This window comes from Passer montanus, unplaced genomic scaffold, assembly GCF_014805655.1.
Source record: "Passer montanus isolate IOZ18808 unplaced genomic scaffold, ASM1480565v1 scaffold47, whole genome shotgun sequence".
NCBI classification, from domain to species: Eukaryota; Metazoa; Chordata; class Aves; order Passeriformes; family Passeridae; genus Passer; species Passer montanus.
In genome coordinates, this window is record NW_024369596.1 from 244739 (window position 1) to 259489 (window position 14751).

The window sequence follows — 14751 nt, forward strand, 5'->3', positions numbered from 1 at the left end:
CCGGCACCGCCAGACCTCCAGCACCAGCTGCAAGATGAGCTCTGTGTTTAATTTCCAACGCCCGCCATTCCCAACACGCACTGGGGAAGCAAACCCTGCTATGCCCCTGGCACATAAAAGCTGGAACAACTGCTGTCCCCCTGCTGTCCATCCCCCGGAGGCATTGCTTGCACCAGGGAAAGATGGTTACAGTTTAAACACAGAACAGAGGGAGGTTTTGGTGTTGCTGGAACGTGGCCAACACAAAGGGCAGGTAATGGAGAGGCAGGGCACCACATCATGAGGAGCTGTGTTCTTCTGCCCAGCTCGGAGCTGCAGTGCACTGGGAAGTCATAGTATTAAAGAGAGAGTCTTGAAAGGAAAGGAGGGAACGAGGGCTGGCAGGGAAGGTCTGAGGAGAGGCTCCAAAGGTGGTGGCAATGCACTAAATGTGGTTGTCACTAGGGTGGCAGCTCCAGCCTCTACCCCTGCATGGCTGTGACTCGCCCATGACAGGAGGTCTAGAGATGAGATCCTGTCTTTTAGTTCAGCGTGTCCTCCAGCTCCTCCTCCTTCTGCTTTTTCCTCTCTGCAAGCCATCTCTGTATCTTCTCTTTTAGCTCTGTGTTTGGTCTGATCTGGTCCATAGTGAGGGGGCTCCGATTGAAAGGATCTGTCTGATCACTGAAACACAAAACATCAAGGAGGTTACTTGGACACTCCTCGTGCTAGAGATAAAAATAAATAAAAAAAAAGAGGCCAGGAAGAGTCACAGGATGTGTGAAATAGATCCCAAAAGTGTCAGGGTGTGAGGGCTGTGCTGCACACCTGAGGAGGTGCCGGGCTATGGTCGATCTGTCCACAGTGACACGGGAGGAGGGCAGGATCACGGGGTCTGACATCAGAGTGCTCATGATTGGGTCCAGGAATTCATCACAGGCATCTGCATACGTCTCCTCTTCCTGCTGCTGCCGGTCTGCAAGAGACTGGGGAGCACACGTGGCTTTCAGGGACCAGCCTCCCTGTGCAGGCAGGGAACCCTCCCAGCTGCCCCACCTGGACCCTGGACAAAGCTCCCAGAAATCCAGCTCCACAGCAAAGATGCAGCAACACACAGAGCGAAAAGGACACAGGGAACCCTCTCTATCTTTTTCTGCACGTTGAATTCCCTCCAGTGCTCACCTTGATCCTCTCAGCCAGGTTACTGAAAGACACGATCATGTTGCCAGGCTTGTTGATCTTCTTCAGCACCCGCACGGTCTGGGCAAAGAGCGTCGGTGAGTAGGAGCGGCCGTCCTTGGGGACTGTGGCACAGAAGTTTTCTTCATCCCTGCACCACAGGTTACGTGAGAGAAAGGCTTAAGAATCCCCATTTACCAGGGCTGCAAGACAGTCCCCACAGCAGCCACGTTCCCATGGCAAAGGACTCAAAGCTAAAGAAAAGCTCGAGTGTAACTAAGCATTTGTCCCCCAAGCTGCTACTGACAGGATCACTCCCCTCATCACCTACCCAAGGTTTAGGTAGATGGTGCAGATGTCAGACACGAGCTGCTGTGGTTTGAAGTCAAACTCACTGAAATCCTTCACCTTCAAAGCTCCCATTTTAGGCCCAACCAGGTGTTGCAGGAAGTAGTTGAGCATGGAGATGATGCGTTCAGCCAGGAACGGATGCACAAAGAGGGACTTGATTTCTGGAAAGCAAAACAACAGTTTGCAGATTCACAGCAACTCCATCCTCACCTGACCACCCTGAAACCAGGTTCCTGCCTGCTCTCTCCCTGGTAGGGCTCTCCTCCAGGTCCTGGCAGGCAGGAGGGGCCGTTTTCCCTACCTGAAGTCAGGAAAGCCAGAGTGCCAATGGTTTCATTGGACATGATGTTGTGGAAACGTGCCAGCTGACCAAACATCTGCAGGCTGGACTCCTTCTCGCGGCGAGCCTCCGGGGACAGGCTGTCCCACTCGCCTCGGTCCTTCTCAATCTGCTGAACTTTGATCTTGCTGAGGTACTGAGACAGAACACATGCACTGTTTGGGTGGGTGGCCACGCCAAGGAGGTCCAGGAATGCTCAAAACCAGTCAGGCAACATCCGTATCACCCATCTTATCTGCTGGCCTTCCAGCAATCAGTTCTCTGGCAGGTAATAGCTCCCCAAAATAGCCCTTTCCAGCAGCAACAGCAGAGAGACATTTAACACACACCAGGGACACGAGAGCACCTGAAATAATTCCCTTGTAATCCCAAAGGAGAACTGCCTGGAGACAAAAGGCCTTTTTTAGGCTAAAACACTTGCAGAAAGAGCAAGGGGATTTGAGAATCAAAACCCACAGTGATTATTTACAGCCTGAGTGTGTCCAGATTAGGAACAGGCAGATTTCCCAGCGTGCTTCCTGCTGGATCTGAAAGAGCCCTTTTGCTCCTCTTGGTTCTGAGCTGCCTCCTGAACCCAAAGGAAGGAAGGGTAACCCACAGGGCCCCAGACCCTTCCTCCTGGCCTTCCCTTCTCCCGGGGCATTGGCCACCCCATCTCGGGATTGTTTCCTGCAGAGACTCACCAGGCAGGGCCTGGCAAGCTGGCCCTGTTCTGGAGGTCAGCATTGCACCAAGGAAGTGAGAACATGTTCACCTGACGATGAGGGAACGTGAGCTCAGCCCTACCTGTATGGCTTCATCCAACAGGAAAATGGCATCGTTCATGAGCAGGTTAAGGAAGCGCAGGAAGAGAGGGGGATTCATTGCCTCCAGGTTCTCGGAGGCATAATCAGCCAGAGCCTGGCAAGAAAGGGGCAATAGCAACATCTGCAGCCCAGCCCCAGTGGCAGGACACGGAGCCACGTGAGCTGCACACCCACGTGCACACCCAGGCGTGCACCTTGATGCTGTCCCGGTAGGAATCGGTGTCCCACATGTACCTGAGGATGGGATACATGGGGCGGCGGTAGTTGAACTTCTGCTCAAACTGGTGTGGGTCACCTGGGCACAAGCCAAAGAACCTTTCAAGGAGACAGTCCCCCACAGGTGCTACTCAGGGAGCACAACTCCTGCCATTCTGTGCTTACCCGTGAACTCGATATCCACGAAGACCTTGATGAGAGCCTCGGCCAGGTGGGCGGCGTGCCGGTAAGAGCAGAACACGCGCTTGCGGTGGAACACGCTGGACACCAGCGGGCTCTGAGCCTGATCCAGGTGAGGCATCACAGCCTCCAGCACTTCAGCCAGCTTGGCTCGCAGGTGAGGGTTTTTCATCCTGCGAGAGAAAACAAAGCAAATGCAGGACGGCATGTCCACGGTGCAGCATGGAGCTGCTCAGGAATCACTCCAGGATCTGTGCTCCTCTGTGCCTGAGTGCCAGATTGCTGCAGACCATCAGTAAAGCCAGCTCTGGGTCAGCTCTCACTTGCACAGACTCCGTGCCACAGTGGAATCTCAGGCAAAGGCCAGAAGAGTGTGGGAACAGCCAAGCTGCTGCTCTCACCCCTCCTACAGCAGCCCTCTCACTCACAGCCCAATGTCTGCTTGTCAGCTGGAGCTCTGGAGCAAACCCCACCAGCCCTCACAGCTGTTTTCCTACTGCCCATGGACCTGCTTCCTTTCCACTCTGCAAATCCAAGTGCTTTCCCTGCTGCATCTGCTGTCCAGCACCAAACACTGAGGTCAGAGTATACCTCTGCTGCACTTGTGGGGCAGAAGCTAAACCACCTGCCCCAGGTGATGCTGTAGGGGACTGCCAGGAAGAGCTACACACTCCACCTCCCAGGGACAGCAGGAACAACGAGAGCTGCCTACCATGGGAAAGCTCCATCTGCAGCTGCTGAGTGTAAATTAATGAACAGCAGAAATGCAGAAAGCAGGGTGATGTCTTATGAGAAAGATCAATAGAACTACTCAGTTCTGTTCAGTGGACATCACAGAGACACTCCCAACAGATCCTTTAACAAGTACAAAATGGCTGTAGCTAATGAGGTTTCTGCATCATACAAGCAAACACATATATTTAAGCACTAAATCCCATCTGAACCTTGCATGAAGCCTGTGGCCTCCAGGCAGGCCTGTATTCCCTGTGTGCCTCCTGCAGGCTTCTTTCAGCTGTTCCAAAAAGATCAACCTGCTCACAGCTGCACAAACCAGGCCTCAAGACAGCTCTGCAATTTCTACTTGCTTGGTCACCCCGAGTGTTCTGCAACAAGGACCCAGGGCAGCACCTACCTCTCCACGTCACCCATGAAAACAGTAACAAAGTCAAGGATGTGCTCCAGGGAATCGGCAGAAGTCTCCAAGATGTCATCGGCAAAACGCCGCAGGAAAATGAAGAAGTCGCCCAAATTATCGGCAAAGAACTCTGCAAACAGAGATTGTAGCTGAGCTCCTCCCCAGGCAGCTCACCTTGCCCTTTTCCAGCCTCCCATGCACTGTCCCCTCACCATCCTGATGCTGATTAAGTATTGGTAATTAACAAGCTGTATTAGAACCTGCTATGGAGAAGAAGGCCCAGCCTGATGGCATGAGTAACACGTGGGACTCACTTCCCCTCTTCCCTCCCACAAGTCAGGTCACTTCTGGGGTGAATCCAGAAGCTGTCTGCTGATGACACACTTCTACACAGCCCCCCAGGGAAGAATCCTGAAGCAGGCCCCAGAAAAAAGAGTTTACATGTAGAGAAAACACTAAATCAATGTAGAACGTGCCATGTACAAATGAGTAGGACTCCTAAAAGGTCACTACCCTAAGTATGGCACCTCAAACAGCCCCAAATTTCCTAAGAGTGATCCTCTTCAGAGAGAATACTCTGCACGATGTCGGTGGTGGCAGCGTGTGCTGCCCTGCACAGGGAAGCTGCTGCTCAGGCAGCTGTTGCAGTGCTGGTGTGTGCAGTGCTGGCCCCACAGCACCCTGGGCTCACCGGGCACGTAGGCCAGCGCGCTGTGCTCCACCTGCGGCAGCGGGAAGCTCAGCTCCAGCGCCTCGCTGCCCTGGTTCCCCACAGCCAGCTGCACCAGCAGCACTGCCATGGACACCTGCAGGTTCAGGCAGTTCTGCAGCATCTGCGGGTCCGTCATGGCCGTCTTGGTGGAGAGATAGATGGTCATCAGGCGCTCAAACTGCTCCCTGAGGCTGTCAGCAGCGGGGCTGGAGCTCTGCTGAGCTTCTCGCCATGCCACTTGCAGGCGGTGAAGGCTTTGGTTTATCTTTACCATCTGGTCGTGCAACCTGCCCGGGAAAGGAGGCAAGGAGGGGCTCAGGAGACACACAGACAGACAGACACGCTGCCTCACCAATGCAGAAGCTGGTGGGAGACTGTTCTGTGCTGGTGGATTCAGATAATTTCCCGTGGGTACCCTGTCTGGGGCTCTGGCAATGGGAAGTCTTGGGGAAAGGCTCGGCAGGACCTGGGAGGGTACGAGACCCTGTGAGAGACCACGGCACCTGCAGAGTGGCCTGGGGACATGGCAGAGCCCTCTGCAGCACCGAGCTCCCTTGGGCCACTGAGGTCAGGGATCCAGGGATCTAGAGATGCTTGCAAGGTGACACTTCAGTTTCCCAGCAACAAGCCACTTGCATAATAACTTTTTTGTCAATGTCTATATTTAGAGAATAAACCAGAAGGGGACTCTGCTTGGATCAGCCATGACCTCACAGTATCTAGGCAACGATTTGCAGAGGGAAGCTGTGCAAAACAGAGTGTTTTAGTGTCCAGAAAATCCTCTCCTGGAAGCTGACAGCTACCTCACACTGCTGTTTCACATACAGCCCAGCTATCAGGGTGTTTAGGTCACTCCCAGTGGGCAGGTGCTCTGCCACCTGCATGCAGCTCCTGCCCCAAGGAGAGGGGGAATGGAGCAACCTACAAATACCCAGCACTTGGCAATTGGTGTCTAAAAATAACATGGAGCCTGCAAGACTCGTTTATTACGATAAAACACTTGCAGAAAGGCCAAGGGGATTTGAGAATCAAAACCCACAATCATGGTTTAAAGCCTGAGTGTATGCTGCTTAGCAAAAATGTGAGCAAAATTTCTTCCTGCAGTCAGTCAGGCTGAAGCTCAAGCAGCAGCTCAGCTGGCCACCCTGTGTTCAGAGTATTTACTGAAATGTGCATAGCTGCACATGGGTGGAAAACAGCCCCAGGGGAACTGAAAGTACCTGTGAAACCCCAAGTGCAGGGTGTACTGTGTGAGCACCAGGTTTTCTGTCACCAGGTTGTAGCTGTTTGCAAACTGCGGCTCTTGCTCGCTCAGAGCAGGGATCAAACACGTTTCTTTTTCCAAACCTGTAAGGAAAAGCATCTCTGCATCAGGTCCTACCCAGCAGTGCTGGTGAGGAGAGGGCTTGAGGGCTTAAGAGGGTCGCTCCTGAGGACACAAAAGGGCTCCTGGTGATATTGGCAGCATTTTATTTGTATTCAGCTCTCTTCTTGCTCTTCTCTAGCCACACTTCTAACTGTCCCCTAACCCTAATGGCATCCACTGAGAGGGCACTACTGGGTGAAGTGGGGACCTGAGGAGATCCCCTTTCCCATTCCCTCAGTCCCCAGTGCTTAGGTGTACCTTTCATGTGTACGTTCTTGCTCCTCCTCTCCTCTTCGTTCAGCTCCTTCAGGGCACAGTAGGTAGGGTTGAAGGTGAGCAGCTTTGCAGATCTGGGTTTGCAGAAGGGCTGGCACAGCTTCAGGAGGGCAGCCCCCAGGTTGAGGAAGAAGGCATCTGAGGCGTACATCTGGAAGAAGATCTCTGGCATCTGGTTAGCCCAAATTTTGGTGCGGCCCGCGTTGGCATGGAGGCAGTTCCCCAGCCAGGAGAGGATCCTGTGCTTCGTCTCTGGTGACAGCTGCAACAGGTTCTTCAGCATCTGGTAGATCTTCTCATGGAACTGGGCCATGAACTGTTAGAGGAAACAGAACACAGCTGCATGAGTCCTTGCGGGCTGTTCTTTTGCCTCTCTGACATCTCTGCCATCAGACCCTCTCCTACTCCTCAGCACACCCCGTGAATCACCCATCACACACAGCTGTTACAAGCAGGTCAGATCCTGGGGCTGGCAGAAAACAACAATTAGGGATGTTCTCAAAAGCACAGCTGAGACAATTTGTTCTCATACGGAGTAAATCCAAAATTCTTTGCCTATTTTTGACAGACTGAAAGAACCCAAGTGGGAAAGCCCCTCTCAGGGATGACCTCTGCACCCCAGCTCACTCCTGTGTTTATATCCTGCATCCTCACGTTTCACTCCTGACCTACTGGAACTATCCTAGTGGCATTTCTCTAAGGAAGAAATTTACTTGCAAAATGAGAGAGAATGTTGCCTGTCACTTTCTCAACTGGTGAACCAGCAGTGGAACTCAAGCCCTGATACCACGTTTTGAATCCTCAGGCAATGAGAGATCACTAACACTGCAGGAAGTAGAACTACCCCCTTCTCCCACCTGATGGATGTTGGATTCCTGCACTTTAATCTCCTGTGGGCTGGATCGGGATGGATTCAGAAAGTAGCCATGGTTCTCCACCACGCCAGGGGTCTTCAACAAGCAGGAGATATTTAAAACAACACCAAGCAAAGTCTTCTGGTACATCTGTCCATTGCTGGGATCCTTGGGCTGGATGTAGCCTGCAAAAACCTGGGGAACACATCAGGACATGCTGACAGTTGTCCAAAATCCCAGCAACAAACCCTAACAAACTGATGGGTTTGTGGCAGGCTACGAGAAGGGGAGCAGGGGTTTGACTACACACATTGGGAGTTGTCACACCACACTGCTGCTTTGACCTCTGCAGATCAGGTCTAGTACATGTGCCCCTGCAAAAAGCTCCTGCCTAACCAGGGTACCCACCTTTGCTATGTCCTTCTGCTTTGTGAAGTAGAGGAGCACATCGAGGTACGTGTACAGCAGGATCTGGCAGAGGTCCAGCTCCTTGATTCTCCCCAGCAGAATGTCAAACACGGGAACCATGACCTCCCCAAACGTGCGCACCTCCTCGTCCATCGTCAAGGCTTCTATCACCTCCTCAAGGAACTCGGTCATGTCTTCAAACTCTGGCAGGAGGTACAAGGATGCTGTTACTCACAGTGCTCCAACGCCAAACCCACCCAAACACAACCCCTCTTTTGGCAGCCAGGGGAGCCAAAGCTTCACTGTCATGGTTTGAGGCCGGCACAACGCCAGCGCCCCCGTGACAGCCCCCAACTGCACGATGCTCCAGGGCAGGTCGCAGCCCTGAGGCAGGGGCACGAGCTGGCCACACTCACGTGCCCCTCGCAGCGCCTCCAGCATCAGGTCCAGCAGCTGCTCGTAGACGTTCTGGTTGACGTAGATCTCGGGGGTGAGGAGCACGGTGCGCGTGTTGGACACGGTCAGGTTGCGGCAGCGCACGGCGAAGGGCAGCAGGTTCTCGGGGACCTTGGTGATCTGAGCGGGGACAGCAGGGCAGCGGGGTCACACGGGCGGGCCGGGGCGCCGCGGGGCAGCGGGGCGGCGGGGCTGGCAGTGCCCACCTCCTGGCGGGCGCGGCGGAAGCAGGCGTAGAGGTAGCGCAGGATCTGCCTCTCGCCGGCGTCGCGGTCGGCCGACAGGTTCTGGCTGCTGGCACACGTCATGGGGATCAGGTGGCTGCCGGGCTCGGGCAGCAGCAGGCGCGTGAACAGGGCCTGGGCAGCACCAGAGAGGGGCACAGTGACACGGCACAGCGGCACGGGGCTCAGCCCTGCACAGCAGGAAGCTCCGCAGCGCACGGCTCCTGCTGGGAAAGGCTCTCCCTGTCCCTCGCTGGGTACCAGAGTGCTGCAGTGAGAACCACAGCTGCTTCTGCCCTGAGCAAATCCCCCAGTGCCTCATGGAACAACAGCACCCCACCAGAAACCCCTGAAATGCTCAGCAGGAGTGACTGATACGCTGCAAATGAAGATGAGGGTGTGCATGGACACTGAGTTCCCTGGTTTTCCTTCCCTTTCCCACCCACACAGACCTGCAGGGCAGCAAACTCCTGCAGCTTCCAGGAGGGAGGGTTGGATTCCCCAACTTCTACACTTTTCTCCGTCTCATACCCCAAAAATCTTATGGACTTTTCCAGCAAAACAGTAACTGCCAGCTTCATTTTGGAAAAGGATTTGGGATACATTTGTACATTCTGAGGAAAAAAACTCAATCTGGTGGCCAAACTCAGTCTGGTGGCCAAAGCCTGCAGGCGGCCCCAGGCAGGCCTCCCTACCTGCTCCACATTGTCCATGTCCAGCCAGTCCTGCTCATCCAGGTCTGCAGCCATCTCCTCCAGGTAGACACAGCGCGCCGGGATCCCGTTCCCACTCTTCATGCTGGGGTCACCTGGGAAGGGCAGAGGGACGTGATGCACCTGCAGGCAGGACTGTGCCCTCCCGCGCCAGGCACACAGAGCTGCCCCGCAGCCGGGCTCACTGTTGTCCAGGGTGATGAGGAAGATCCTCTGGATCATGTGGTTGATGTTGAGCTGCTCGCAGAGCTCGCGCTGCGAGCGGAACGAGCGGCTGATCTCGGCCACCGAGTAGTCGCAGTCGTCCAGGCTCTCCGAGACGCTGTTGTCCGAGTCATCCTGGCTGATGGACGTCTCCTCGCCTGCGGACAGAGCCCTCAGCGTCTGGGGACGGCCTGTCCCGCCCTGCCCCGGCCGGCCGCGCCTCCCACCTGCCAGCTGCCGCAGCTGCTGCTGCTTCTGGACGGCGGCGAAGTGCTTGGCGGCCGCCACGGAGCCGAAGAGGGCGGCGAAGGGGTTGCTGGAGATGCTGTTGTTGTTCTCCTGGTCGGTCATCTCCCCTCAGGGCCGCGCCATACGGCTCCGCCGGGGCAAGGCTGCGGGAGGGCCGCCGTCAGCGCCCGGGGCCGCTCCCCCCGGGCGCGGCGGGCTCGTACCGCTCGGTGCGGGGGCTCCGGTCCCGGCCTGCTCCCGCTCCGGGGCCAGCCCGGTCCCGCTCTGGGACCAGTCCAGTCCCGCTCCCGCTCCCGCTCCGGGGCCAGCCCGGTCCCGCCCCGCTCCTGCTCCGAGACCAGCCCGCTCCCGCTCCGGTCCCACTCTCGCTCCGGGCCCAGCCCGGTCCGGTCCCGCCCCGCCCCGCTCCGCTCCCGGTCCGGGGCCCCCCCCCCCGGGCGCGGCGGGCTCGTACCGCTCGGTGCGGGGGCTCCGGTCCCGGCCTGCTCCCGCTCCGGGGCCAGCCCGGTCCCGCCCCGCTCCTGCTCCGAGACCAGCCCGCTCCCGCTCCGGTCCCACTGTCGCTCCGGGCCCAGCCCGGTCCCGCCCCGCCCCGCTCCGGTCCCACTCTCGCTCCGGTCCCACCTGGGCCGCCGCCGGAGAGCTCTGCGCGTCACCGCGTCGCACCGCGATTGACGTCACCGCGACGCGCCGGAAGTGAAGCGCGGGAGGCGGGACTTGGGGAGAACGGGCGGGAGCGGCGGCAGCGACGCCTGGCGGCCGGGACGGGGAACGACACCCGCGGGAACGGGAACGGGAGAGACAGGAACGGGAACGGGAACGGGAACGGGAGAGACAGGAACGGGAACGGGAACGGGAATGGGAACGGGAGAGACGGGAACGGGAACGGGAATGGGAGAGACAGGAACGGGTAATGGGAACGGGAACGGGAACGGGACAGTTTCACCCTATATGTTTATATTACACCCTATATGTTTCCATTCCACCCTATATGTTTGTATTTCACCCTATATGTTTACATTACACCCTATATGTTTATATTTCACCCTGTATGTTTACATCACACCCTCCATTCATCCCTGCTGGGCTGGGCTGGCCTCCAGCTGCTCCATCCCTCCCCTGGCAGGACAGAGGTGAGGTGAGGACTGAAAACACCCTGCCCGGGGCTCTGTGGGGAGATGCAAAGGCAGATTGATGGAGGAAAAGCAAAGGTGGACAAGAGGGGTTAAATCCATGGGGTTAAATCCACGGGGTTAAATCCACGGGGTTAAATCCAAGGGGTTAAATCCGCGGGGTTATTCTGCAGCCCCCGAGGCACAGCTGACTGGGGAGCACAGGGAGGCTCCTCAGCCCAGCCAGACCCTGCACACACAGATTTTATTGATGTTTTTCAGTCCGGGCCCCTGGCTCAGGCCCAGGCGCTGCCGAGTGCCGCGGGTGACTCCGGCAGTGTCATTCCTGTAACAACATCAATTTAATTCCACCGCACCGTGTCCAGCCCGTGTGACATTTCCCTGCTGGGGGAGTCCCGGGACACCCTGTCAGAGAGGCCGTGGGGGCAGTTTGGGGTGCTGGGGGCACGGGGCTGTGTCGGGCTCCATGAGGCGCTGCAGGACTGAGCCCGTGGCACGGGGGGCTCTGCCTCTCCCGTGCCCCCTGAGGCTCCCCCAGAATAAACGCGGCCGGGGTGGTTTTGTCACGAGCAGCCTTTACTCTCCCGCTGCGTACGCCTCTCATTCCCCGTCACAAAAGAAGAACCCAACAAGCAGAAGGGGCTGCAGCGGGGGCTCAGCCCCGCGCGGGGTGGGCTATGGCACTGTTGGGGGCTCAGGCAGGGCACTCCCGCTGCGGAGCCGCGTCCTCGCCGGGCCCCGGCAGCGCGCACGGCTGCAAAAGGTGGTCCCAGTAGAGGCTGAGCGTGGAGTGCTCCTGCTGCTCCAGCTCCTTCAGCTCCTGCAGCTCCTTGGCGCTGCCCGCGGGCGTCTGCACCTCGAAGGTCATCTCGAAGCGGCTGTAGTCCACCTGGAAGGCGCCTTTCTCCAGGGACATGCAGGGCTCGAAGCGGTATCCCCAGAGGATCTCGTCCTCCGTGTAGGAGGTGCGGGCTTGGCACGTCATTCCTGCGGGGGGAACGGGGCCGAGCTGTGCCGGGTGCCACGAGGAGCCCCCGCTGCGCACGGGGGGCTCCCAGCCCCACCACTGTGGACGGCTTTGACCCCGAGCCCCTCTTGCCCAGATGCCACTCCTGGGCCCAGGTTTGCCCAGCGTCTCCAGGACCCCAGGGAGCCCCCCCGTCCACCCTGACTCCCTGAGAGCACTTGCCTGTGGCTTCCACGATGCCCTCGAGGATGATGATGATCTCGAACTGCTCCCGGCGCAGCGACTCGGCCGACATGTCCCAGAAAGGGCTGTGACGGTTGATGACGTGGCAGATGATCTGGGGCTCCACCAGGAACAGACGGTCCTCGCCCGTGTCATAGCCCAGGTTCAGCTCCGACTGCTCCAGGGGGATGAACTCCCCCTCGGCCGTCTGGCGGGACTTGATCAGCTTCGCCCGGATCTTGGCGTCCACCATGTGGCTTTCCCGCAGGTCCCCCACACGGAACATCAGGCAGAGCTTCTCGTCCCGCAGGGAGATGACGCAGTTCTTGCTGAAGATGAGGGTCTGGGCGCGCTTCTTGGGCCGCGAGATCTTGACGAACATGCAGCCGACCATCATGGCGTCGATCATGGAGCCCACGATGGACTGCGCGATCAGCAGGATGACGCCCTCGGCGCAGTTGGCCGTCACCATCCGCGTGCCGTAGCCGATGGTGCGCTGGCTCTCCACCGACAGCAGCAGGGCGGACACGAAGCCGTCCACGTTCTCGATGCACGCCTGCCACTCGGGATCGCCCCGGTGCCCCACGTCGCCCCGCAGCCAGGCGTCCAGGAAGTAGATGGAGCCAAACACCACCCAGGTGACCACGTAGCACATCATGAAGACGAAGAGGAACCAGCGGTACTTGAGGTCCACGATGGTGGTGAAGATGTCCGAGAGGAACCTCTTCTTGTCCTGGATGTTGCCCAGATTCACCTGGCACTTGCCCACTTTGGTCACGTAGCGCTGCCGCTGCCGCCGGCCCGCCTGCACCGCGGGGCTCTCCTCCTCCAGCAGCTTGCAGCGCCGGCTCTGCAGCCCCTCCGGCGTGGGCACGGCGGAGCTGCGGGCCGAGCCCTTGCCGCGGGCCGAGTTGGGGATGTTGGCCACGCTCAGGGCGTGCAGCGGGTACAGGCGGGCGGCCGGCTCGGCCGGGGCGGGCGGCGGGCACCAGGAGGGCCGCCCGCGGGGCTGCTGGGCGCCCAGGCTCCCGCGGCTCGGCGGCAGCGGCGGCTCCCCGGGGCCGAGGCCGCTCTGACGGGCTGCGGACGGGCAGTTTGGCATCGCGGCGCCTCTCTTGGCAGTGCCGGCGGCTTTCTGCCCGCCGTCCTCCACCAGAGCCTCGGCGGCGGCGGGGGGATCGGGCTGCGGGGGGGAAAGGAGCCCGGGGGTGAGAAATCCTCTGGGACAGCACCCGCGAGCCCCGGGGCGCCGGGGGTGCCGCGGGGCCCGGGGCGAGCCGTACCTTCTGCGGGAAGGTGCCGTAGCGGCTGGTGTCGCTGGGCGGCCGGGGCAGGTAGGCCAGCATGTGCTTGGCCGTGGGGGTCTGCGCCGGCGGGATGGAGTTGCTGCGGCCGCGGGGCTCCTCGGGGGGCAGCCAGCCGCCGGCGCCGCCGCTGTTGCGGGCGTAGGGGAGCACCATGGCAGCGGCTCAGCCCCGGGCGGGCTGCGAGGTCCTGCCGCGGGGAGACAAAGCGGGGGTTACTCGGGACGCGGAAAGCAGCCTGGGGGTCCGGCCCCGCTCCGCATCCCCAGGGGCCGCGGTCTGGGGGTGCCCCCCGTGCCCAGCAACGCGTGTCCCCGCTCCGGAGCTGTGCCGGGTGCCTGCGGGCTGGCTCCAGATGGCTAAGCCCATTAAGGGCCGTAATTGCTTTGCAAGGCCGGGGAAGGAGGCATTCGTCTCCGCTGGGAAGCAGCCCCGGCAGCCGGCAAGCTCCGGTGAGCCCCTAAGGCACTGTCCGCGGTTGTTCCGGGCCGTGGCGGTAGCTGCCGGCTCTCTAAGAAGCTCCGAGTAGAAATGGATGGCCCCTAGGTGCGGAGGAAGGACAGCCTGTGAGAGAGACGCAGATCCCACCGCCGGGCTCCTCGGGACAGGCTGGTCCAGCCGGTGCCCGGGGAGACGCGATGGGAGGTGACGGTCCTGGAAACGCAACCGGAGCGCAGCGACCTGCGGGGATCGGGACGGGATGGGGTGGGAGCGCTGGCCTCTGCCCCCCTCGAGCATCCCCTGCCACTGCAGCGGGACCGGCGGCCTCACTGCGACGATGTCACCCTCCGGACCAAGCTCCCGGCCCCCCAGACCCCGGGGCGCGGGAGACACCCACCTCATGTCCAGGCAGAGCGGCTGCCAGCCCGGCAGCCGTCGTTCTCGGCTGGTGGCTCCCGCTGCGCCCCGGCCACTGCCGGGCATCTTCCCACCGGTTGTGGACGGGAATCCTCGGCCCGGCCGTGCCACCGTGGCCGGTGGGAGGGAAAGAAGGACTGGGAGCTCGGCGGCGGCCGCCAATCCTCCTCCAGCGGCAGAAGGTCACCCGTTAATCTGTCTCAATGACAGGCACAATTACCTTGAGACGATTTAATCGGAAGAAGCAGGTGCCCCAATGCCTGGGGGAAGGAGCAGGAGGGGTTTCCCAGCGGATTTCCCTGCTCTTTGCCCTCGGGATGATGCTCCCTGTCTGCTCTTAGGAACGGGATGGTCGGCAAGGGCTGGAAAACATCCCCTTTCTCCTGCCTGGTCTGTGCTTCCACCTTGAACGTGGTCGGTGCTGCCTCGCCCCTCCTTGTGGGAGCCCCCTGCAAAGATCCTCCTGCCACTCACCAGGGCTGGACCCCGGGACCAGCAGGACTCAGTAATTTCCAGTCTGGCTCCCGATACAGATAAGAAAGACGGCGGATGAAGGAGAGATTAGTCGCTAATCTCCCAGGGAAGATGAATCTGCAAGCTGGACCCCGCGGAGGCAATG

The 14751-nt window shown here is 59.3% G+C and overlaps 2 protein-coding genes across 6 annotated transcripts; both read right to left on the reverse strand.

Annotated features, from left to right (window-relative positions):
• Window positions 1-28: 28 nt before the first annotated feature.
• Window positions 29-10337, reverse strand: UBE4A (ubiquitination factor E4A). 2 transcript variants are annotated; one of them, XM_039721909.1, is made up of 20 exons: window positions 10273-10337; window positions 9627-9791; window positions 9381-9557; window positions 9178-9290; window positions 8465-8617; window positions 8219-8378; window positions 7803-8005; window positions 7398-7589; window positions 6523-6856; window positions 6119-6245; window positions 4878-5185; window positions 4184-4316; window positions 3037-3224; window positions 2850-2950; window positions 2636-2749; window positions 1811-1985; window positions 1490-1670; window positions 1162-1309; window positions 808-965; window positions 29-663 (listed from the first exon to the last, which is right to left on the reverse strand). In XM_039721909.1, exons 2-20 carry the CDS (start codon window positions 9748-9750, stop codon window positions 522-524), a joined length of 3231 nt encoding a protein of 1076 aa, XP_039577843.1. In that variant the 5' UTR covers window positions 9751-9791; window positions 10273-10337; the 3' UTR covers window positions 29-521. The 2 variants fall into 2 exon arrangements, with proteins under 2 accessions (XP_039577843.1, XP_039577841.1); XM_039721907.1 differs by lacking the exon at window positions 10273-10337 and having other exon boundaries at window positions 9627-10031.
• A 555-nt stretch (window positions 10338-10892) lies between these two features.
• LOC120508473 (G protein-activated inward rectifier potassium channel 4-like) lies at window positions 10893-14736 on the reverse strand. 4 transcript variants are annotated; one of them, XM_039722139.1, is made up of 4 exons: window positions 14607-14736; window positions 14113-14327; window positions 13254-13464; window positions 10893-13153 (listed from the first exon to the last, which is right to left on the reverse strand). In XM_039722139.1, the coding sequence occupies exons 3-4, from the start codon at window positions 13428-13430 to the stop codon at window positions 11345-11347; spliced, it is 1986 nt and encodes a 661-aa protein (XP_039578073.1). In that variant the 5' UTR covers window positions 13431-13464; window positions 14113-14327; window positions 14607-14736; the 3' UTR covers window positions 10893-11344. The 4 variants fall into 4 exon arrangements, with proteins under 4 accessions (XP_039578073.1, XP_039578072.1, XP_039578074.1 ...); XM_039722141.1 differs by having other exon boundaries at window positions 11343-11768; window positions 11971-13153; window positions 13254-14327; XM_039722138.1 differs by having other exon boundaries at window positions 13254-14327.
• Window positions 14737-14751: the final 15 nt, after the last annotated feature.

Excerpts from the sequence above, each read along its gene's own strand:
- UBE4A (XM_039721909.1), bottom strand. The coding sequence starts at position 9,750 with ATGACCGACCAGGAGAACAACAACAGCATCTCCAGCAACCCCTTCGCC. Across the intron at positions 6,246-6,522 it reads CAAGAACGTACACATGAAAG|GTTTGGAAAAAGAAACGTGT; the intron begins GTACACCTAAGC and ends TTTTCCTTACAG. Across the intron at positions 3,225-4,183 it reads TTCATGGGTGACGTGGAGAG|GATGAAAAACCCTCACCTGC; the intron begins GTAGGTGCTGCC and ends TTTCTCTCGCAG.
- LOC120508473 (XM_039722139.1), bottom strand. The coding sequence starts at position 13,430 with ATGGTGCTCCCCTACGCCCGCAACAGCGGCGGCGCCGGCGGCTGGCTG. Across the intron at positions 13,154-13,253 it reads ACGGCACCTTCCCGCAGAAG|CCCGATCCCCCCGCCGCCGC; the intron begins GTACGGCTCGCC and ends TCCCCCCCGCAG.